The sequence below is a fragment of the Camponotus vicinus genome, unplaced genomic scaffold (assembly GCF_025532165.1).
Source record: "Camponotus vicinus isolate PSW18456_S1 unplaced genomic scaffold, iyCamVici1.0 SCAF_7, whole genome shotgun sequence".
Lineage (NCBI taxonomy): Eukaryota > Metazoa > Arthropoda > Insecta > Hymenoptera > Formicidae > Camponotus > Camponotus vicinus.
Genome location: NW_028141979.1, coordinates 2,505,862 through 2,530,960, shown reverse-complemented (window position 1 = coordinate 2,530,960; position 25,099 = coordinate 2,505,862). Strand labels below are relative to the sequence as shown.

Sequence of the window (25,099 nt, the reverse complement as noted above, 5' to 3'; positions counted from 1 at the left end):
GTTCCACGTACAACGCCGGAACCGCGCGCGTGGGTGGCTCGAGGTGCGAGGGGGTCGCGGGGGGTCAACTCCAGCGTTAATAGGGCCAAGCATTAGGTTATCTCTTCAGGGCTTACCAGAGGGACAGAGAGCAGCGTCCCGGTAGTTTACGCTGCTCGTGGGTGACAGGGGGGTGGGGGATGAACGATGCCGGGCGCACCGCTCGCGATCTGTCTGGGGAGGAAGGGAGGGACACGCGTATCTCTCTGATATATTGCTCCGAGAAATGCGTTTTTCCACCACTGTCCCCTCGCTTCGTAAAACTTTGGCGCATTCATCCGCTCGATCTTTCGCGTCCTTTTAGGTTTTTCCGAATTATGACGTCTCTTCGTATAAAAGAGTTGTAATTAGCGTTGAAATATAAATTATATGATATGTTTTATAAGGATATAGTTGTAATTAGCGAGATGTATGTAATACATTTATTCGAGAAATAATATCAACATATATATTAGTTTTATGAATTATTATAGAATTAGAAAAATTGGAAAATTCTGGATTAAAAAAAAAGAAACTGGATATTTTTATATAATTTTCTAATAATTTCTGATATGATTCTTTCATTTTTCACTTAAAATATTTAGTCAAAATTGCAAAATTTGATATTTGAACTATTCTTTGTGCTTTCGGCTCTTTTTTTTGAGAAATTCCACCGTCAAGCACGCTTGTTCGAAACTTTCTATTCCGTATGTGAAAGATTTTGTTTCATGTGCAACCACTTATCATTCTTTTCTGTGGATGCCTCATCCATCGGCCTTTTTCGACTTTTTCCAGTATGCCGGTCGAGCGATTCCCAATTAACTCCGTGACGGGGCTCGTCAAAGGGTCAAAGCCGACCGAGAGGCTCTTCGAAAAAACGCTCAACAAGATTCTGCACTCCTATGAACCATTTTTCATTTCGGCACTTGCGCGAGAAATATCGAGAGACAAGAACGTCGATGTCGATTGATCGAGCAACAACGACACATACTTTTCGTCTGCAACATTATCGAGAAACGTCGCTCTTATCGTTTCTCGATACTGGAGATTCGTTTGTGTTCCATCTTCTCTCGTCAGCGGCGTAAAATAATGTATATTTTATCTGAGTTCGCGGGTTATTTAACATCTTTAGAAGTACACTTATAATTTTGTTAACTTTTTGATGTGAAACGAAAATTTCAATTTCACATTCTAATTTAAAATCTTTCGATTATTAGTATTAAGAGAAAAGATATAATGATAATTAATCTTAAAGGTGCAAAATAAATATTTTATTGTGTGCTTTTTAATCTAAATACCGTGTTTTTCTATTGTTGACTCTTTTTAGATATTTATATTATTTTTCCACAAATGCGAATTCTCGAAATTTCGCAGCACAATTTTATTGGATTCGCAAAGTCATCGAGAAATTTCTGCTTTCCTTTCGTATTCCCGGCAAAACCGTCTTTACGGAAATGATTCGCCGAATGATAAATAAGGAACTTCCCGACGGAAATCGTGAAACGAAATGGTTGATATTACCCGGAAGCCTTCCGGCATTCCTATTTTTATTTTTGCGAGATTTCTGATCCGTCCAACAGGACACGCGCAACATTTGCGTCACGTGCATATTTCACAGGGCAAATGGCTTTCCGGTAACAATAGTGAATATCGGCGGATCTATACCGTTCCTACAAGACGACCGAGAATATCGAAGACTTTCTGCGAACACTCCCACCCCCCAGACAAGGGAGCCCGAGAGTCGATGAGAAGGATCGGGGAAGGGCGGGGAGGAAACTGGAAGTCTCTCGCAGCCATTAGCTTGTCGATATTATACTACCGGCTGGATATCCCTTGAAAGCGACGTAACGTTGTTTGCAACAAATCGTCGCTGGCTATTCTCGATTAATAGGGGTGATGAAGCCGGTGCGCGATTGTTTTCATCAGCCATCAATTACAAATAATGGTTCACCGCGGCACGATATTCCCGATCGTTTTGTATCACGAATGCGTAACGAGCAAATGTCGAGATTCCTGAAAATGAAAAATGCGCCGAATCAAAAATCTTGATGCGGATGATTACTTTTTCATCCAAAGCTACCAAAGTTTTATTTAATTCGTGCAATCCCATATTTACGATATCAGTTCTAATAATTCAGCATTTGATGAATTGTATTATAATTATTATTTGATAAGAAACTAAATTGGTTAAAAATTAATTTATAAATTATTAATTTATTTAATAAATTAATATATAACGTTAATTGATTTGTTATAATCAATTTTTTACATCGCGTAGAATTTTTATTTTTGTTTACATATATTCTTTATTGGCATTAAATTATGTATCGATTAAGAAAAAAGATCAATGTCTGTTTTTTTAATACAAATGAAGAAAGATATAAGATACAAAAACATAGTTTAGAATAATTTTTGATTAGAAACTTTCATCATAATTTTGATTTCCCAATAACTTGATTGATCTACGTGTATCTGTGCGTTATTTAATTTGCAGCAAGAATGAGCGTACAAAGTTTCTCCACATTCGCTAAAATCCATCCTCGTTCGCGTAGTACGCATGCTGGGCATAAAATAATGCAACCTTTCTGATCGTAACTTTTTGAACGGACTTCACATTTTAATAAAAAATTTTAATTAAATTTGTTTGGAAATTTATAGTTTTTTAATACAAAGAGAACATTTAAAATAAGAGCAAAGGCTTTTTTGTGGGTAGATTAAAAAAATTATTAAACATGAGTAAGATTCCTCGCTTTAATATTTATTATTAATTAATTTAAAATATTTATAATTCTGCGCTTTTAATTAATTGGAAAGTTTCCTTTTATTTTTCTTTTCAATATATTCGTAAAATTCAGTCAGATTTTTATTTCAAATTTTTATAGTATAAAATTTATTTTAAAAATCGATATACATTAAAAGCTCTGTTGTAATTCTATTTATTTTTAATTCATAATCTCTTTCATAATCTCTTCTGTAGGGAATTTCTTTGTTATTAATATCGATTTTCTTTCTTTTCGTATCTATATATTCGTATTTTATGCTTGATCTTGCATATTGCTGTTATTAATTTTTTATTATGAAACTTTAATATTTTAGACTCAATATTATTGTTTCATTTTTATCTCGTTGGCATATTTGAACAATATATACTTTCGTATATATATTTCGTATTATATATGCCATATAGAGTAAAAAAGATAAAATAAAAATGCAACTCTCTCTCTTATACACTCTATTATTAATTAATTCTTAACTTTTTACTTAAAACTTTTTATTTAAAAGATTAAATAATAATCGATTAACAATAGAGTGAAGAAAAATGAGAAAAAGAGAGAAATGCATTTTTTAAATTTTAGTTTAAAAATTGTACTTTGTAGACGTTAAACTTTTCAAAGTATCAAAAAGCAGACATAAAGAAACGCGGTAAATCTGCGTCTTGCATTACGATCCACGGGGATGCGAAAATGTACGAGTTGGATCGAGGGGAACGGTAGCAATCGGTGTGAGAGGCCTGCTCTCGAGAAACTGCTCTCATGGGAGGGATCCTTATTGGGTCGTCAGAAAGTTTGGCGCGATTTAAATCTCCGCGGCTTGGGGGAGAAAGCATAGAGGAGCACCTGAGAGATCCGAGATTCGCGTAAAGATATCGGCCGGCCCGAAGGATGTCGCGTAACGCGTAGGAAGCACCTCGTATAAGGCCTTTTACAATCTATAAAGTCTCGGCATTCGAGGAACCGAGTTTTTTTAACATGGAACAGAATCCCTAGAATGAAAACACAACCGCAAAGTGGCCTCGATATTACTGGGTCATGTGAAAAAAATCTTTTCATATTTTCAAAACTTCTTAAGATTTACATAAAACAACTTGAATATGTCGCATTTATTTATACAATTGTAAATCAAGGATGGCTAAATATTTACATATAACTGTTCGTATCTAAGGAATTTTAAAGAAATATTTTAGAAACAAATTTTTCGAGGAGTTTGGAATCTTTCTTTACGAATGATAATTCTTAGATGATTTAATTATCGAAATATTGTGCTGAACAGGATAAAATTGTTCGATCCGCAGACATTTAGATTTGTTGCAATTCAAAATTCACCAGTTTTACAGTAAATGGCTCGAATATCTATAACAGTAGTTTCCGATGCGATTAAAAAAAAAAGAAAAAAATCGAAGCGCTATTTGTTGAATACATTTATTGGTAAAATGCGGCAGAACCGGAATTTGCCGGTAAACGCGGATTTACCTCCGGTAAAGATTTGAGCACCGCGCCGCGAGCGTCTTTTGACGCGACGACAAGCGAATTAATTTAACCGTAATCGAATCCGAGTGGAACGACAGTTTGACAATTCGCGAAATGCAAATGCGACGGAACGAGCGCGAGCGATTTCGGCGCATCTGTGCGATGGAAACGCGACGAAGAGAGACGCGCGCGGGCGAAAGGAAGATGCACCGAGCGAAATGTATAGTGGTTTAAATGCGGCAAGAGGATTAAGGGATATCGAGGCGTGGAAATACAAATCGAATGAGCCTGAATCGCCTGTTGCGCGCGCGGGGCCCCGTTGTTGAACGAAGGGCGGAAGGGGCGGGAATGCGTAGAAATTAAAATCGTTTCGCCCGATGATGTAAATCGGTCGTGCGTTCTCGACAATCCGCGCCAGGTAGCAGAACGAATGCGCTCCGTCACATTGTAAGCCATCTCCCGTCGAATAAAACTACCTACGAGAACGCTTTGCTCTTTTTCGATTAGCGACAAGTGGAAAACTTGAAAGAAATTCTCGTGCATTCGCGACGAGATGCGAATTTCATTTCCGAGAAAGAAATTTTTTATTACCTTGATTATTATTGTTATTATTTTTTCTGTCGAGATTATTAAAGAGAAAAAACATAAATATTATTATTAGATATAGTATGATTCATTACAGTGTAATTAATAGCATAATACATCTGTTGTAATCTGTCATGAGACTGCTTGACCGGATTATACGATATGATTTAACTTTGATATTACTCGCGGTAAAAATATAATTCGCTTCGTTAAAACTTCCTGAAATAATCGAAATTTGTGTCCTCGATTATTTCAACGAATATATTATAATATCGTGAAATATCTTTCATTTTCATTGTTAATTTACTAGAAATCTAAATGATTAAACGTAATTTGGTGAAACGCTAAAAAGATAATTTCATTATAATCACTTTTGATGCGGCTAATTTTGAAATACCATGTTATTGGAAATATCGAATTCTATTAATATGTAAAATAATTTGCGAATAGTGCGCTCTAAAATTTGAATATTACAATGGAAGCTTGTTTTAACTTTGATATTTATCCACCTACTATCTGTCTTGCATTTGATGGCGAAGCGATTCAGAGAGACTGATTTATTAATGATCTTATTTTCCGCCTTTCGGAAAAGAAAACGCTAGCGCCAAGGATTGATTCATTCGACGCCGAGTAGAAAGGTAACCCCTTCCAAAGGAAGGAACTACTATGTCATTCGGTGATTTACACCGAGGAGAAATGTCGAAATTTATGCCGGAGAACTCCCGGAGGTGCGATTCACCTGTGCAGATTTCCAGTAACGCTTCTGTATCGTCACGTGCGTTCAGAATAAGGACAGCTTTATGTAGATACGAATTTTTAAATTCAGATGCAATCTCCTTCGCACATGTTTCTTATTCGAATACGCAAACGTAACACATATTGCTTGATGTACGAGATAACTGTATCAAAATGTTATATAATTCTATATATTATAATTATATAGAATTTCTTTTTAAACATGTAAAATTAAAATTAAAATTAAAAATGCATCTTGCAGAAAGACAATGAATACATATTTCGCATCGAGATTAATATCATCATGACCACGTGTTGCGTCATTGATGTAGAGAAGACTGAAGGTTTGACATCGCGTTTCCGAACACGTTCAGATTTGCGTTGCATCCTGGTTTCTATATCGTGAGAGCTGAATATATCGGTTGTTTGCTTATCCGTCTGTCGGCCAACTGTTTGCAAACAGCTCACACACATAGTCAGAAAATCTTTTGGATACGTATTTGTCAACCGCGTCCTCGAATTTATGTACAGATAAGCACCGGAGAAATTTTTCCGGAGGGGGAGTATATGCATTATTCTGCGAATATATTATGGTTATCTCTCTCGCGAAACATTCATCGCAGAATTCTTTTTAAATGTCCCGCGACTTATACGCCCGACTTACAACCCAGCTTTTTTTATATCTCATATTGTAACCTCAAGCGTAATTTACGTAATGGTGTTCCTTTCCCTCGATGAGATGAAACTCTTATATCGGTCGCAATCTTTTCGCTATCTTCCTTTCATGTTCTCTCGTTCCACTACTGCTTTTTGGCAGCTCATTACTGATCGTGAATCATTTTAAATATGTTCTTTCAATGAGTAAATATTTGCTTGAAAGCAATATTTATTCATGAATTAGGAGACTTAATTTAAAGGCTATATGAATTAAAACACACATGTAGGATATTTAATTGTATATTCGATGACGCCGAGAAATTTCTCAACATTTTCTTTGATGTAATATTTTTATATTCTTTGTACACACACACACACACACATATAAGATAAAATAAGAAGTAGAGCGCTCAATAAACGAGATGAAATAAATGCAAGATTGAAAAGAGGAAATTTATTTTCATAAATTGCAGAAGGTTTTTAATTCCCAAACAAAAAGCGCGAGGAGAATTTTCTATTATCGCGAAACAAAGTTAGCCGTTATAAGAAGATTATTCCGGGATGAAAGGCGCGAGAAAAGAATTTTTGTTAGCGTCGGAATGATAGTTCCTACAAAGAGATTGTAGAGAAACATCGCATGCAACGTTTTTTCTTTATCGCTTTGAATCCGTATCTATTTATTTTTTTTAAATGTTATAAATATATATGAATAAATTACAAATACCACGTAATAAAAATGGTCGTTAAATGAAAATATGATCTATCGGATATATATTTCTTTTCAATTTAAATACATATTTGATGGTTTTCTTGTTATTCGTCGGAAACTATAAAGATTTTGGAGAGGCAATGCTCTTTCCTCGGTTTTCCACCCTAATCGATTAAGATTAACAGCCAAGGGCGTACTGAGAATGCGGTGCTTTTCTTTCCCATTTCACGCATTTATTTTTCGTCCCTCGGTCAACATTATTTTGTCGCCGAATCGGCAATAATAGATTACGGATTTTTCCTCCTTTGTTCTCTGCACGTTCCTATTAAGGAACTGCAGTTGTAGAGGAGCAGCGTTTTGCCAGCGTTGCTACTTCGCCACAAACGAACTTTCGCTGCCGTAAAAAGTAAATCGGCCGAATGCTCGTAAAAGTTAAGGAGGCAAGGATTGCGGAGTTTTTCAAGGGCAATCCGGTTGATCGCGTTCGTATAACATACATAAAGGTAGTTTGTTCTCATTGTAAATTATCGATTATTAAGTTTCATCGACGTACACCGAAGAGAACTGAATAAACTTGGATAAACATCTAAACTTTCTAAAAAGTTGCATGGATGAAATATATTATTATACGTGTATACAATATTAAATTTCCTCCTAATATTGCATCAAAGTTACTTGTTTCTCCTAAAATAACGTTATTCAAACTGATTTTAAATGAGACTCTATATACAACAATTTCCACCAATGCAGACAGAAGCTCGAGTCATTTTCTTCTCCACTTATTTTAATTGATCGACTTTCGCGGGGCCGGAGATCACGCTGTTAAGTCGTCGGACGAGGGCTCAGACTATTGTCCGTTCGATAATCGATGGCGCGCGTCTCTGCTCTCTCGGGTTCTTAACCATCGATAATTAGGGAACGACGAGAGAGGCACGCTGGCAGAAAGTACCCCGTAATTTTCCGGCCGAACGGACATGAAACGCGGATTCTTAGCATCCTTTCTACCTCATAACGATTCTCCCATCCCCTGATTGTCTACGCGAGGTATTCAAGGGTATACATCTGTATTCTTTTCTTTTAAATATACGACGATTGTGTCTGCTGATAAGTTAGAAGTGAAAATGGAAAAGAATTCAATCAGAAATATCAATTTTTTCTTTATAGAACGTACTGCATTATTGAAACGTAATTATCAAGAATACTGGATTATATTTTATATATTCCTAATAATTTGTGTAAAACAAAAAATTTGAATAATAAGTTTAAATAATAAAAAGTTTGAATAATAAGCTTAAATAATAAAAAAATTAAATAATAAAATAAGAGAAATTTATAAATAATAAAATATTTGAAGTTTTTTTTTATTTCTTTCATTTGATTTTCATTTTAGGCACGTGTGCTCTTTCCTCCAATGACTCATTCAACTCCATTCCACGGTACGTGATTTCCAACTATGTTACACCAAGGAATAACTTTCGCGTAGCTTTTTGGACGCAACTAATGTTCTTCGCTCTTACGATCCCAAAAGCGAATCTGCTTCGACTTTTCGGTCGACCCTTACTCTTCTACGCCTTCTTTTAAGAAAGATTACTCTGGATTAGTCTGTTTTTTTTTTGTTGACTTTTTCTAGTCGCCTAGTTTTTTTGTCGACTTTTTCGCCAACGCGCTCGTATTTCTCTTTCCATCTCGGCAGACTCCGCAACTCTTTGCCATATACGCGCGTAGAAGGGAGTTTTGTTTGCGGGAATTTTGTTCTTTGCACTTCAAAACTCGTTGATGGTTTAAAGAGAGAGGAAAGAACGGCTGTTTAACTTAGCCATGTTGTTGCGCATATATATTCAGCAGCGCTTCGTACATGCACTTTGCTCTTTAGTTACCACTCAAAATTGCACATGTACAGAATATCGGTTTTGCGAGGATGAATTAATTTTATCGAAATATGCAGAGATTATCTAAAGGATATAGAATCCGACTTGTTTCATTTCTCTCTTCGAAATTCTTGTGCACAGTCCATGTAAATTTTTCTCAATCTCCAAAAATAACTATAATTCTTCATTACACTGTCTAAGACAGCAACGGCATATAAGATCATCGGAAATGACCCGCGATCAATACATTAAAATTGAGTCTTCATGAATCATCAAGTATATCGCGTATATCACGATCTACATCGTAGGAGACCGAAGTTCGTGCCTTATTACAGCCCGGTACACATTTACCGTGGCGCGGAATTACCGGCGAAAATCGAGGGAATTAATAGTTAAACGGATTCTGGGCGGTCGCTCCCGTAATTTTATGCGCGATATCGTCCCTTCGCCCCCTTTTGCCCCTGTCCCTCCACCTTCCGCACCCTCCCTTCTCCCCGTCGACGCGAATATTCGCGTGTGCGCGGACGATGTGCGTGTGCGAACAATGCGAGGTTAACATATAACGTTGAAACGCGGTGTAGGTAAAACCGTATTGTTCCGCCGGTATTATTGGAGCTAAATGCTTCATATTACACACGTATAAGCTAATATACCGGGTCGCGCCGCAGCCTTCTCGTGTATCTACACGGTGGACTAGGCGAATCCTAGCCTGCGCGTTTACATTGCAAAAAGCGAAGAGGAGCGAGATATATTCGCGAAATTGGATGTATGCGCGTGTAATCCGACTGGTACAATATTGAGACTGAACGCGCGAGGCGAGGATTCAACGAAACGAAATTAATTTGCGAGTAGATACGGCTAGTGGAGGTCAGCCGGTAATGTTTTTACGTCCGGGATATAAATTACGTCTTCCACTTCTAAAGTCTAGATCGTAATTAAAGATTGTCGATTCGAGACGCGATGAATCTTCTCCGAGGATCTACTAATTTCGCGATAGAAAATTTTTATTCCGATGGAGAAAAAAAGGAGAGCGTCAATATCTCGAAAGAGATATCTCGCGTCACCATTTACGGGGAAGTGGCAGAAATCGCTGGGTCAGGCCTGGAAAGGGAATCGACCGGGATCGGCGTAAAGGGCGAAATCGCTCGTAATTCGGGGACGTCAGTGACGTTTTATGGCGCTTTGCGCCGCAATCTCGACGCGTTCGGTTTTACGGTTTTAATGCGAGAGGGAAAAATTTTACGGCGGGCCTGGCAGGCCGTGTCGATCGACCGACCGGTCGTGTCGCTCCCAATAAAACTTTGAGACGCGTATACGCATCGCAGGGGAGGAATGTGCAAATTGAACGTGCCAACGTGCAATTTTCGTCGAAAGTCGACGCGCGAGTCTCGAAAAAAGTGTTATTCACTCTCGCAGACACGTTTATCGACAATCCGATTAATTATATGTCCGCGATTTATCTCGTTGCGTGCTAGGTATATTGCCGTCGTTTCCACTAGCGAATTTCGCCCACTTGATTAGTATCAATTTTTTGAAAAGAAACTTTGGGACACATTAATGTGATACATAATGTTGAAATGAAACTTTGAAACGCATTAATTATCTATGTGTTGCGCGGACCTAGTAATATTATATGATTCATAATTATTATCATTAATCTTGCACATAATGACGCTATTAATATTTTACATATATCCATTTTTCAATAAATTTTATTTTCAAGACACCCAGTATATCCACAGGTGCAACGTAAATTGTACATAAATGAAATGTGGGATTAAAGTCTTAACAAAGATATTACTAGTAACAGAATTAATGCTTTGATTAATACATTAACGACTACGATTTATTGGCAACTTTAACCAATAATGCAATTCTCATATGATGTAAAGTAAGAAGTAAATCTCCAAATTAATTCTCTAAATTCGCAAATTTGTTATAAATTTGCAATTATATTTCAATATAACGATTTACGCGTCTGAGATGCATCGTGCGAATAAAAGGAATCGATACAAAAACAAAGCAATAATTTTGCATATTTTTTACAAGTACATATTTTCACATCGTATATTTAATCTTTCACTTTAATTGGGTAAAGCCTAATATTTACCTACTGACATTCACGTCATGAATTTTAAGTGCAAATTCCATTCTGGAATCTACAGCGAGCAATTGAGAAAAGTTTGAAAATTCCCGGTTAATGTTAACAGCGGCTGTTTATTAGCGGGTAAGGGATGAGACTAGACGTCTCATCCGGTTCATTATAATTACTTCTAAATAAGTCCATAAATCTCCATCCTCCGGGAGCGTAATCTCGGGAACAATGCGTTCTACATAACGAAGCGGGCGGGGCGACGCGGTAATTTCTCCGCATAGCCGGTGAGCTGATACAGCGCGAGCGGAATAATGCAGATTTTATCGACGGCATGTTGTTTGCGGGGAATTGAAAAAACTGCATCCATGCAGCCGCCATTCTCTCTCTTGTCTCTCGACGCGCGACGTAACTAACTGCCTCGTCGCGCGACGAAGATGAGCCGCCGGCTGTTGTATCTTTTTTCTTTCCCTCCCCCCCTCCCCTTCTTCATCCCCCTGCGTTTCCCTCGTCGTTCTTTTCCGAGGGAAATCATTCGAGCGATTCCGCGGAAACTCACCGTAATTATTGCCTCGCGAAACTGATTAATTATGCGAAGATGGATCAAGCGAAAAGAGAGAGAGAGGGGGAGGGGGGGAGAGAGCGAGCTTTTTTCGACCTCGCTTGTCGGCGTTCTCCATGCGTTCGTATTTTTAAGCCCCCTCTAAGCCCTTCGGTTGAAAATCGATCCCAGTGGTGCTCTATCTTCTCGATCTATTTTATTCATCTGCTTCCTTCCTCCAGATGCGTTCGAAATTGTTCGATTGTCTCTTTTCTTTGATACGAATCGAGTTATCGCCTCGATCGACATGTTTACGTTGATTATAGGCGTTGTTAGTTTTACGCTTACGTATCCTGAGATTTGAAAGATTTTTTCAAGCTTTTTTCTCGAATGAAAATGCACGCATACGTGCAATTTTTCTTATCGATAAATCAATATTTTTCCTTGAGCTATATATTCATTGTGTCTATTAGTTTTCTGTCGTGAAATAGTATTTGTTTCGAAACGTAAATGCGACATCTCTGTTGGAACTGAAAAGTGGCGTTTGAGCGGCTCAAACCGCTCTCCATTATTTTTGTAATTTGGCGTTTTCGCAGAGACGCGGATAAACCGTGATGAGAGGAGTCGACGTAGCGCATAAGTGCGCAGGAGAAATCCCGGGGATAGAGATGTCTGAATGCACTACGTGGTTCTGAACACTCGCTGTCTCTCTTTCTTTTCTTCCTTTTTTCCCCCCTTTTTTCTTTTTTATCTCTCTATCTACTACCTCCGCAGTCTTTTCGCCGAGCGGGCTTCGGCGTAACCAATTCCGTTTTTCTCGCGTCGCCTCGCTTACACGATCCTTCTCCCTTTCCAATTGCTCTGAAATTTCGTAATTCACTTCCCCCCTTTCTTCATCCTTCGCAGGAAACGAACTTTCGTACTGAAAGGCCGCGATGATCGATAAATTGACATTATGCGCGACTCCCCCTTCTCGTCGCTCTCGATAAAATTTCTCCGGCTAAAACGCACCTTCCTCGGACTGTTTTTTTTCTCACGATAATGTTATGCGCGATTAACCGGATGTTTATACTGGCGGTGCGACTTGATGGATTCTCGATTAACGATGCCGTCAAGTTAATTCTGTATAACGTCACTCCAAAGAAAATTGCAACGACGAGTAGTCTCATTAATCCTGTAATCTTAAAGATATCTTTTAACATTTTTTTTTTAATTTTACATAAGGATATATCTCTCTCGAAATATTTTTATCTATATTTAGCATTCAGCAATGTATTTATTTTGTGATTAAAAAAAGACTGGTTATAATTTCAAATATTTTAATATTTAGGCGTCTTTTAATATAATTTTTTTAAATTTTAAATATAACGATAAAGATTGAAAATATATATTATTTTTTCCTAAAAAGAGCGAGCGTTTTTATGTTCGTATTCGTCGATTTTGTTAAATATAGGGAGCTAATGATGTATAGTCAGAGTTTCTCGTAGCGGCGTACACGTGACTCGGAAAATCTCGTGATCGCTTTTGAAGGTCCGAGGGAGTAATTGTGTTTGTTCTGTACTGTTGACGTTCAATCTTTATTAACCGGACCGCGCGAAATCGAGTTACGAAAGGCAAAAGGAAGTTGATGGAGAAACAACATTCGCTTCGCCTAGTAGAACGTAAAAAGAGGTGCGAAAGAAAAATCGACGCCTCTCGAACGGCTTTTAGTCGGCCAAATTGCACTTAATTGTAGCACGAAGAAGACTTCTCTTCTAACATACAAGATCCGTATTATTAAGAATCTGTTGTAAATAGATATTAGAGATATCGTATAAACATTTATTCTTTTCTGGACGTTTATCTTTCTACATATTTAGATATAATTGATATTTCTTTATAAATATGTTGGTTCATATTCTAATAAATAAATGCATATCTTATATTATTATTATTATTATTATTATTATTATTATTATTATTATTATTATTATTATTATTATTATTATTATTATTAGATTATAATTATTAGATTTTCAAGCAAATTTAATAAATTAATTTTACATTGTGAATACTTTTCTTAGCGTTAAGAATTTTTAATAAATTTTTATAAGGAATTTTTTCAAGTAGAAATTTATTGCATATAATCGTATGAAACAATCTTATGAAATTCTCTGCATCTAAATCAAAATGATGTATTTCTCTAAATACAGATACTTTATCTTATAATAGTATCTGTATCTAATTTTCATATCTTTAGTAACATCAAATGAGGTAAACCATTTAGTGGCGGAAGGAGTGTCATAAGTCAGATGGTACATGCAGAATGAGCGACGGGGATCGGGCTGAGGGATAATGATATGCTTTTTAGCGAAATGGTCTTTCGAGGAGGAACACGGTCGGGCGCTATCTCTTGCTCTTTTTATTTAAGTATTTATTTAACGGCACCGAGAGAAGAGAGACAAGAAGAACAGGAAAGAAAAAAAATAAGAAGAGGTCGCGAAGGAACGGGATGAAAGTGGGTGGCGTTGTCGCCCGACATGAAAGTCCTTCCGGTCGAGACGCTGCACGAGCACCGAAGTGCCCTCAGGGGCGTACTGCGGACTCCTGCCGGACACAAAAGGGCCATACTGGGGTTCGTCTAACAGCCACATACACAACACGCACAACCCGCCTCGTTCGGGACGCGCGAGCTGCCTTATGTTACATGTACAGGGTGTTCCGGAATTATCGCGAACGCAGGTGTCTCGAGCGAAGACGAGAAGAGAAACGGCTGCCGTCTCATTGTCAGTGTCGTGTATGTAAAGTTACTTGACGATGCAAACTCGTGTCTTCGAGGAGGCAAATGAGCGACAAAGCACTTTCTCGATTAAATTCAATCGATCTTGAACGTGACTCTAATTTGACACTCGAATGCTCCGACGTTTAATATCGAAAGGAACAAGCGACGACGGCTTTTCGCGATATCTTCGCGAAACAAAAATCAATTTCCTGTTTAGGCAAGAATTTGAGTAGGAAAAATGTTGTTCGTTAAGTGAGAGGACACATTGTATGTTTCATCCGTAGGTGCGCATATGTGTTCCCGGTAGTACGGCTGACTATCGAAGGGTTTCTCTACTTCGAGTAGCTGAAAGCGGAACATCGTGCTCCTAAAGCGCATTACCCTGATAAGAATAAGATGGTGATTCTCCTTGGCGTACTCGCGTTAACATTTATGAATAGCAACGACGCAATCTAGGCAATTTCGAGACGATTATTCCTAGAGGAGCATTATTGCTAGATAAAGATGCAATGTTGGAACAGCACATTTATAGTATCTCTGTATAATTTATATGCAAAAACATTTTCACAGCTTTTTCTTTCATACACGTAAAAATGTCCGATATTGACCGAAGCCTTTGTGGACTTTGTGATAAAACAATAAGATATGGCGAGCTATAGCAAACTATCGGACGTTTTTTCTTAAAATTAGATCCGAGGGTAACGTGGTGGACCACGTATATATATATATGTAATATTTCGTCGTTGTTTTTTATAGCGAAAGAAGGAGGAAGAGATGGGCAATGATGCGCAAGGGCGAAATATCGTACAGCAATATATTTTTTAATATTATACAACCCAGTGAAAGTCTGAGCGGGTATTCATGTTGGTGCAAGGATTGGTGATAAAACTAGAAGAAATGAGAGCGAAGACACTTGTAATTTTGTACACGCTCTTTATCCACATTAAATGTGAAAGAAAAAAACGTTTGAACGAGATATTTTTTTTTATATTTATACGACACGTTATGAAATTATATTAATTTTTTGAAATGAAATTCTTTGAAAAATTCGAGGCGAATTTGTTGCTTCAACAATAATATCCATGTAATGTTTTTAAAAAATTATCAACTCGCAAGTAAATGAATATAAAATCTTATTTCTCAGTAATTAATTTATTAAACAAATTCTACATTTTTTAAATAAAAATTTTTTAAAAATTTAGTTCAAACTGGCTAATTGATGATAATTAAAAAGCTTTAAAGAAGAGATGCGTAGCGAAGGTAGCTGGCATCAGTTTGACGAAAGGATCAAGCGAAAGCCAGGAAGAGAGAGAACGTGTATCGAGATCGATTGCATTAAATTTGACGTCATAGCTTTCCTTTTACTAGCTTAAATATCATCTAATGATCCTCATACGCTTCAATGTATTAGTACCATTACAGGTGTACACGTACTTGCGCAACTCGTTTATGCACCTGAAACTGCAAGGCAACCCTTTTTAATCTTCCTCCACTGCCCCTTCTCCCCTCAATTCTCTCGTCCTCGTAATCCTAACGTTTGATTGCGCCCATTACGGCTGAAGCACCTAATACGTAACTTTCGAGACCCGCGCGATAGGTTGGCGCAGCAGTCGGCTAAAATCGATTTCACCTGTGCTTGCTCTCCTCTCGGCGCTTTTGTCTCACCTTCCTCCCCATCTGTCTCTTTTATTTGCTCTGCCTCCCACGTTCATCATATTCCCCGCAACGCCAATTTGAAAAAAAAAACGAATAAAAATTCGCAGATACTTATTTCTATACGCGATGCTTATTCTAATCTTACCTATAACTTTAATAAAATATTCCATGTAAATTTTTTCGCAATATAAATGTGACATCACAAATTTTGCGCAGAAAATCAAAAGAGAAATTGATTTTCTTTTTTAAGTATTATAACTCTAAAAATTACTAATAATTATATATATATATTGCTTTCTCTCGCTACGTAGTTTTAATTCAAGATTATAAAAAATTAATATTTATATTTATTTATTAATTTCTATGGCTATTTCACAATTTGTAATAATTATATTTTTACGTTAAGGTTTTAATTGGTTAAAAAAATTCTCTAAATTTCTCTTGTATATCGACCGCGTTAATTTCTCTGTTATAAATTCCCTCCCGTCATTATAGTCCCCAACTTTTCCATATTTTTGCACGAAGAGTCTTTTCACCTCGTTTACTTTTGCATGTCCGGTTTTGTTTCTCCACGATTCGCTGACCGACCAGGATAGGTTAGAAGGATAGGATACATGGGATGAGTGGAAAGGAGAGGCGAGTTCTGCGGGCCGACATTAAACATTCAAAGGGACGGCAAAAAGAAGATGCATTTGCATCCCACGTTGCAACTGCGGATTTCCGGGGAAAAAAAAACATAAATAATTCAAGAGTTTTTACGGGATCGTCGAGAGGCGATCGTCAAGGGATCGTACAGGGGGAAATTCCGACGCGGAATTTCCGACAACAGCGGATGATTTGAAACGATAGGATGCCATGGGTCAGTCATGACGCGTCAAACGGTCGAATAAACGGCCGAAAAATGATGCCGCGTCCCGCTGCTGAAACTTCGTAAAGCCGATAACGTTTTTCGATGTAGGACAGATTTTTGTGACGGCGGAATATCGCTAAAAATTGTTTATGGAATAACTCAACTCCCGACAGATATGTGTCCACCCAGCTGCGTCGCGAATTTCACATAAAATCTTGTGTCGACATTTTAATGTTTGTACTATAGTTGTCACAACGCTTGCATATTTTCTATAAAAATCACGTGCGTTTGATATCGTCTAATTGTGCAATTAATTTCTTTTTCAATTCTCATCGATCGCATATAAAGTTTATATATAATTTATTTCAGATAATTAATATTTTCGTGTCACTTTTGGATTTAATAAAAGTTAGCAAAAAATCGCATGACAGAATCGTATGCAATATTACTATTCTCTCTCACTGTTTGCTTGAAGAAAATCGAAACCGAACTTGCTGAAATCGACGATGAGCACGCAATTATTCGCAATATCATTGCTAGAAATAATCGATCCCACCGGATAGTTTACAGCCGAACTCTTAACCGGGCAATCAGTCTTTTCGCGAGCATATCGCTGATACATACATACGAATCCAGTTTCGGTCCCAGCACGCGCGTAAAAACTACCGCGAATCAAGCGGAATTATTCGAGGCGAGTTATTCGGTCGCGTGGGAATCAAATATTCGCTTCCCCGACTATACAAATATTTTCACAGGACGCACTTTATTTATTTATTTTTTCATCGAGACTTTACAAAACGCAATTTCGTTCTCGATTATCTATGCTTGCATACGGACTAGATTGTTGTCACTGAATGTACTCCATTAAACATAGTTTCGAATAGTTTTTAAAGATTTATTGCAAAAAGAACGATATTTTATGGAGATTTGCAGAGAAAAATATAGAAGACAATCTTTAAAGTTGCAATTTTTTCTATGACTGCAATTATTACAGTTTAAAGAAAAATAACAATTTTCTTTCTCCTTAATACAATATTATTGTTTATATAATGTAATATTATTTATTGTGTTATAGATCATAAGATATTAATTTATTACATTATTTATTATTTATTACATTATTATTATTTATTGTGTTATAGATCACAAAATATTAATTTATTACATCTCCTGTAATTTCAAAGAAAATTTACTACAACATAATAAAAAAGAATCTTATGTCTCTATTGATTATTAAAACATTTAAAGTCGAAAGTTAGAAAGTTGCAGCGTCGAAACTTTTGCCACAGAAAAATTCATTCCGAATTCATCAAAGCGCGCCTATGACTTCTGTGAAATTGCGACAGGTACTCTGTGTGTATAGAAGGAAATTGAAGTGAGTAAAGTTAAGCAGCCCAGGTAATTTAATTTGTTTCTTTCAAATATTTCCCGATACCTTCTCCATCTTCTCCTGTTTCTTCTTCGTAAAACATCGAAGTATCTCTTAAACCTCGTTAACCGTGACTTGATATTAATTTTGTTTATACTTTGTTACGATAACCGACCAAGTCCAAGCTATTTAATTGTGTGAGGATTTACGCGAGGGTGAAATTTTTTTCGTGAGACGTGGAAATCGCGAGATTCTTCTCGTACGTGAATCGACGCGATCGGTATGTGTAGATCGAAAATTTTCCGAGCGTAAAGTCCTCGTGCGACAATATCGTTTTGGGTATAACGTGTGGTTTTTCATTGTAAAACTCGCTATCTCTATTCGACATCTATCTATAGTGACGTTCGATAACAGCGCTGGAGATAGTGAGTTTTTGAAAAATAACGAATTCGATGTACGTGTGTATATATATATATATTTTGCACGATATTTTCCCCATTTATTCAGTTGCCGATATCATTTTTTTATTTGCAATTTTAATGAAAATATGGTTGCCAAGTATAATGAGCCTCTCAGTTTTGATCTATAAAACTATCGTTTTTTATTGATATGCCATATGCAAGAGATGTGCGCATATTTATCTTAATAGCATATTTATCTTAATGACATTTATCTTACTGTTATCGTTCACTTGAAATTCTAAAAGCAAGCGATTGTTTGATGTAACGATTCCAACTAATCGGGAATGATATCCCATACGTCTTGCGTATTACATATCTCATACGTCTTATATAGAGTTGCCCTAGTCATCCGGCTCCCCGCCATCGAATGGCCGTGCATACCGAGATAGAATTATTAGTCGGCGGGATATGTCGTGCACAATTTCGGAATATCTTCCGGCGGCGTCCGAATGGTCGGACGACGAAGTCGGGAATCACGGGAAGGCAAGTCGAGTCCCGGGTATTATCGGGGAAAGTTTTAACGGCGCTTCATTAAGCAAAATAGTTTCATACGGCGATCGAGCGCGCGTCGGTATTTCGGGTAGTTTGAACGCGGATATATAGAGCGGTGGTGAGACCGAAGGGAGAAAGAGAGAGAGAGAGGGAGAGAGAGTGCACGGACTCGCGTTTGCTAATCCGGCAGCTCGCAGCCTCGAATTGTTTTCGGCCGTAGCTAGGCGTTTGCCTGCGACAATAATCGCTGCCATTCGATGCGAAACGCCAGAGGAAACGTTCCTCGTGCGACAACAACTGCGGAGGGCAAAAAGCGAGATGCGGATTAATTCTGCGCTCTCTCCGAATATTACGTTGTCGCTGTACTGGCGAGTCAAATGCGAATACGACTATTCGCGGTTACGAAAACCGAGTTTCATCCAAGTGATGCAGAAAAGAGAAAAAGAGAGAGAACAGAGAGAGCAGGTGGAAAGAGATGCAGTTTTCACAGATTTGAAATATCCTTGTTAAGAAAGACATTCTAAAAAATTATTGTAAGCGTCACGATAAGAAAAAATTACAACTATTGAAAGTAAAAAAATACAAGTAAAATATGTTGCCTCTATTATATCATAGTTTCTTATTAAAATCTTAATTGCCTTCCTCGTGACAAATAACAACCAAGTGACATATTCCGTCGGATTTTGAATTGCCGGAGAAAGACGGGCATAAATAGGATGCCAGAGATTTCTAGCATCGGCTTAAAAAAGTATACCCGGTGTCTGGTATATTTTATTTCTGTCGTGCCCGGCGTTGGCGGGCCACGAATGTTTGATAAATGAACGTCCGACATGACAGAGATAAACTATTAGAGATACGTTTGTCGAGCTAATATCCGTTTCTTTTTCCGCTCAAGGAAGCTTATAGCCCGATGCATTTTTGTAACGCTAGGCACGCGACACGCAATTACCATTCTTTTAGAAAGTTACGTTACTTTTAAGTGCGAGGCGCCGCCGCGCGACCGGGGACATTTAACGACCGGCAATCAGGATTTCCAGAGAAGGACGCCATCATCGCTTCTCTCGCCTATTCTGCGCCTCCGGTCGCTTATTTTTCCAACGGCTTCTCCTCTCGCTCGTCGCACTTTATAATTCTTCGCGAAACATTTTTTTTCCACTCTTTTCGTCCCCCTCAACAGCTCGCTCCCGCCCCCTTCATTCTCGACGCCCTTCCCGTCGTCGTTTGCATAAAGTGAGCTATCCGCGCTTTTAATATACGCAAATGAAGTTACGCGCCGGAACTAATCATATTTGCATGCGGAACAGCAATCTCCTTTGAGCCCTTGTCATACTTATTACTCCAGTTTAGTCGCTAGAGAAAATTTTATGACGAACAACATTGGCTCGTGAGGCGAGAACTATCGATTGATCGTCGGAGATATTGTTCCTATCAGTTCGATATCAGCGTTTAAATCTTCTCGTTTCGACATGCTAATTCACTTAATCAAAATTATCAACAAATGATTGGGGATGCGATTATAACACATAGCAATATCAAAGCAATTCCCTTTGTTTTGATACAAGGGAAACAATTCCCTTTGTTTTGATGCAAATTGGTTTAAAGGATTTTAGCAAAATTTATTTTAATATCTCGAAGAGAATCGAATAAACGACAATTTGTGAGCGTTCCTGCATCACGGTACAAGTATAAATTGCGTCTCCAAACTTGTCGTATCTTTTATCAACTATAAATTCTTCATTCTCGTAAATTTCACAGAGCGCTCGCAGTAAATCAGCGTCGGCGGACGATTAAAACTTTACTCGACTAAAGTTACGTCGTCTCATTCGTTCAGGATTAACGAGATCAATCGTTTCGGATGTGATATGACAATGTAATGCAAACGTCGTCTCGCAGTCGACGTAGGTTTGCCTTCGAAACAGTCCTCGAAGAAGTCCACAAATACGGGAGACGGGAGACGTGGCGTTCTTGTCGGTACATCCGGTAGAAACTTCCGGAAACGCGACGTTTGTCGTTCCTCCGCAATCGCGTTTAATTAATTATCGATCGATCCGTCGTGGGCGTTCAATCGTGAATACGCCCCGTCGACTGACAATGAGAACAGAGCTGGGCGAACTATATACTGACTGTAATCGAAAGAGACGTGGCTCAATAATGTGATTTATCGATCCAGCGTCAATTTGACAGCGCTGCATATACTGGTCTATTCAACGAGTTAAAATCGAAATTCTATTGATCGTAGACTTTGTTAAATCAGATAAAAATCAGATTAAAATCGAAATTCTATTAATCGTAGACTTTGTTAAATCAGATGATTCAAAATATACTATACCGAAGAATGTAGATATTTTTTAAACAACAGCGATTGATTTATATCAATCATGCTAGTCCTAGAAAATGACAAACTTATATTAAAAATGTGTAATATATCATAATAAGAGAATCTCTCCCTCTCTCCTCTTTCTCTCTCTCTTTCTCTCCCTCTTTATTTATTTTTTTTCTTGTCTGAAATTATGAAAAATAATATGCATGTTATTTGAAAAATAAAGCAGAAAAGTTTATGAGATTATAATGAAAGCATTAGCATAGATGCAATTTACTTGAACGAAGTCATCTGAAACACGCATAATAATGTAATAAAAGTTGCGTGACTCTCTTACGCTACCGCGTGTACACGATCGGCATATTATTATTTTAGCATTAATATTAAATGTCCTCGAGGAAATGTCGCAGATATACAAAAACGTAGAATTTACTACTCGGCAAACGGGAGCGCGATTTCTCGGAAGGTGGGAAAGAAAGATGAAATCGCAAGGAGAGAAGTAGATCGCGCTTAATCGAATCGAATCGAAAATTATAAAATAAAAAAATTGTTTGCTTGCAACACTGCCGTCGTTTATTCATTGTGTTTAACTTTAATTTTCTGCGAAATTCCGCGACCGATGTATTCGACCGCATTATCATTGACTGCGATGCAGCCGCATTTCGGTCACGCACGATCGAGTATTATCGTCATCATTGGCTGTAGCGGCCATTCGTGAGCTACCGAGCATGCGGAGGGTAATCGCAGTCTGGAGAAGCGCTTACAGAATATTGCTGCCCTGAATGCCGTATCGAGAGAGAGAGATACACGTATCGATAACGAACCATGTATAGATATACCTGCCTAATCCGCTAAATCCGCTATTGTAAGAGATCAAGAAGTGAATAGAACTATCGAATACTAATTAAAAACTTTTCTACACTTAACTTTCTAGTTTCAATATTCGTTTCTGTGCTGGGAAAGTGAATGCTGGGAGTTATGAATCAATTAAGATCGAGCGCTTAATGTATTGACAAATTGTTATCAATACATTAAATCAATAATTATCGCATTAAGATGAGATCTATTGTCTTAAATCGCTTATTAAAAATCTGGAGAATAATAAAACGATAAAGGAAACTTTTGATAATATACTAACTTAATGAATTTTGAAAAACATCTTAAATATTAAGGCTGCTTACCATCTACTTACTAACCGCACTAACAATCTTCTTCTTTTCTCTCTTTGCTTCCAGGCTTTGTGCTCACCCGCTAATCCCTCGAAGAATCCACTACTAACACAAAAATGCATCTCTGATTAAATCGCGCTTCAATCATCAACAAACTTCAATCGTCAACTAGTCGTCGTCAGCGACTGGTTATCGTCCACCGATCGTAAGCGCGGTCGTCCCGGAACGATCATGCGAATCCCCGAAAATGCGCAGGACCAGCAGCAACGGTCTCAAGCTCGACCTGACGGAGAACACGCCAGGTAGCTCGTTGTCGCGGCTGCCGAATCTGGTCGAGCATGCGGAGACCTGCCAGGCGCTGTCCGGAACTGGTGAGAATTTGAGCAGCAAGTTGCCTAACGTGGTCGAGGGCTCGATGGACTATGGTAGCGAGCGTAGGTCCTCCCGTTATCTGGAGTACCAAGAGATCAAGTCCTATCAGGATCCCCAATCGTCTGCTTCGGCGGCGCCGGCCTATCACGAGGGAGCCTATCACGATCAGTCGAGGGGATACCGAAATTACGATCGAAAGACGGGCGTCGGCTTCGATCGGGAGAACCTCGAAAGGTTCGACAACAGAATCTATCCGGAGGACGGGCTGAGATATGCCGATCGTCGCGTGGATCAGCGAACTTATCAGGAGTCGGATCTGGACGCGCCTTACGATCGAAACGACGCACAGAAGCTCAGCAGGGCTTATCCGGAGTTGTCGGACTCGAGCAGACGATACTCGCGCGATCTGACCGACTATAAGTACGCGTCGCGTTACGCCGAGGAAACACTAAAGCTGGAGCCTAAGAAGGATCATCATCACCACCATCATCCGGGCAAGATTTACGAGCCGGCTGCCTCCAAGGGCTATGAGTCAGGCGTAAAGACTCACGATTCTGCTTACGATCTCGGTAATTGCTCCGGACAGCAAGAACCACCAGCCAGACAATATGAGAGTAAATACCACTCGGTCAGCAAGATGTACGGCACTTTGCCCAGGTACGAGAGCACCAAGTCCTACGAGCCGACGTATGAGTCCAGGCCTACCTACGAGTCCAAGTACGACGAACAGACGTACGAGGGCGGCAGCAAGGGTGATTATGAGTCCAAGTACGGGTTAACGAGCTCAAAGAGCTACGAGAGATCCAAGTACGAGAGTACCACGTCGTCCAGATATCAGGATAAGTCTTACGATCAGACCCTGAAGATCGGCGAACTAGGTTCGTCCTCGTCCGGTGCATACACCAGAAAGCATCAGGATCAGGAAGAGACCAGTGCGGAGAAGATGAACGGTTATAGGAAGAGTAATTTCGAGGCCTACGGGGTCTACTCGGATCCTGAGGACGATCACGGCTTTTTGGCGGATAAAAAAGCGCCTCAGTACACTTACAAAGGCGTCGTGGTGAATGTTAGCGGTGAATCCGCGGTAGTCGATCAGAAACGGTCCAAGGATAGCAGGCAAACCGAAGTAATCAGAAGTCCTTGGTGCAGGCCAACCATCCTGCTGCTCCTGCTGGTGCTCCTGGTCGTCATCTTTGTTTTCGTCGCTGGAATATTACTGTATTTCAATTGTGAGTTTACGAATATTACTGTATTTCAATTGTGAGTTTACGAATTTCTATTTTTTAAAAAGTTTTATCTCTCATGTTTAATTTTCGCGAAACAAACATTTTTTTTTAGCTTTCTGTTCGAATGAAAATAATTGATAAACATTTTTCACGGAAATGTATTTTAGCGTAAAAATGTTTTCTATAGATCTTTTTTGTAACAGTAATTTTTTATAACCTTGTTTTTATATATTGAATGTTGCATGCATTAAAAAATTTATCGAGATATCTGTATTAATGTAAATTCAAAGTAGTTGCTTTTTTTTATTAAGCATTTAATATTTTATATCATATTTTATTTCATATTACGTTCATAGGATTTGTATTTATATCATAATTTATTACGGAGAAAATATGTAAAATATATAATTATATGTAAAATATATAATTTTACGATTTTACACATTTACAAATCTGCTGCATTAATTCTTTCAATTTAGTAGTATTATTATTTTAAATAAATATTAATAATGTATTAAGTTTTTTTATATCAAATTATCTATAATGTGTCGAACGACAGTCGTATTCGTTAATTCAATTAAAATTAATTCCTCGACAATGATTAATTAAAGGCAATGCTCGATAACGAACCGTGATAAAACGAACAACACGAACATTGAACATTTAAGACGAAGCGTCACTGTTAATAAATATCTTGCGTTATTTCTTTTTTCGCTCACCGCCTGCTAATAAGACGTGCCATTCGTCCTTATATAGGATGCCCTAGATGCCGTGCGTTTCTTCTCAACTACAAATTTCTAAACAAACACGTGAACAATTTTCCCTCTTCAAGAATTAAATGGGAAAATTCTATACATGTATGTGTGTGTATTTGTCTTATATTTCTTTTAAATATCTCAAATTTTTATTAGTTTGCTCGAAATTAAAAAAATATAATGTGTCATCTTCTCGAATTTTATGTTCCCAAAATT

At 38.0% G+C, this 25,099-nt stretch overlaps 1 protein-coding gene across 8 annotated transcripts in view; it reads left to right on the top strand.

Moving 5' to 3' along the window:
- The window catches only part of LOC145974940 (agrin), a 324,984-nt gene that overhangs the window by 44,524 nt on the left and 255,361 nt on the right, over positions 1–25,099 (top strand). For 6 of the 8 annotated variants that reach the window (XM_083105057.1, XM_083105059.1, XM_083105058.1 and 3 more), the window contains exon 2: positions 22,597–24,131. In XM_083105057.1, the coding sequence (XP_082961183.1) occupies positions 22,778–24,131 (1,354 nt within the window). In that variant the 5' untranslated portion in view covers positions 22,597–22,777. Of the gene's footprint in view, positions 1–22,596; positions 24,163–25,099 lie in introns of those variants that run through there. The other 2 variants (XM_083105064.1, XM_083105063.1) reach the window with 1 other exon arrangement.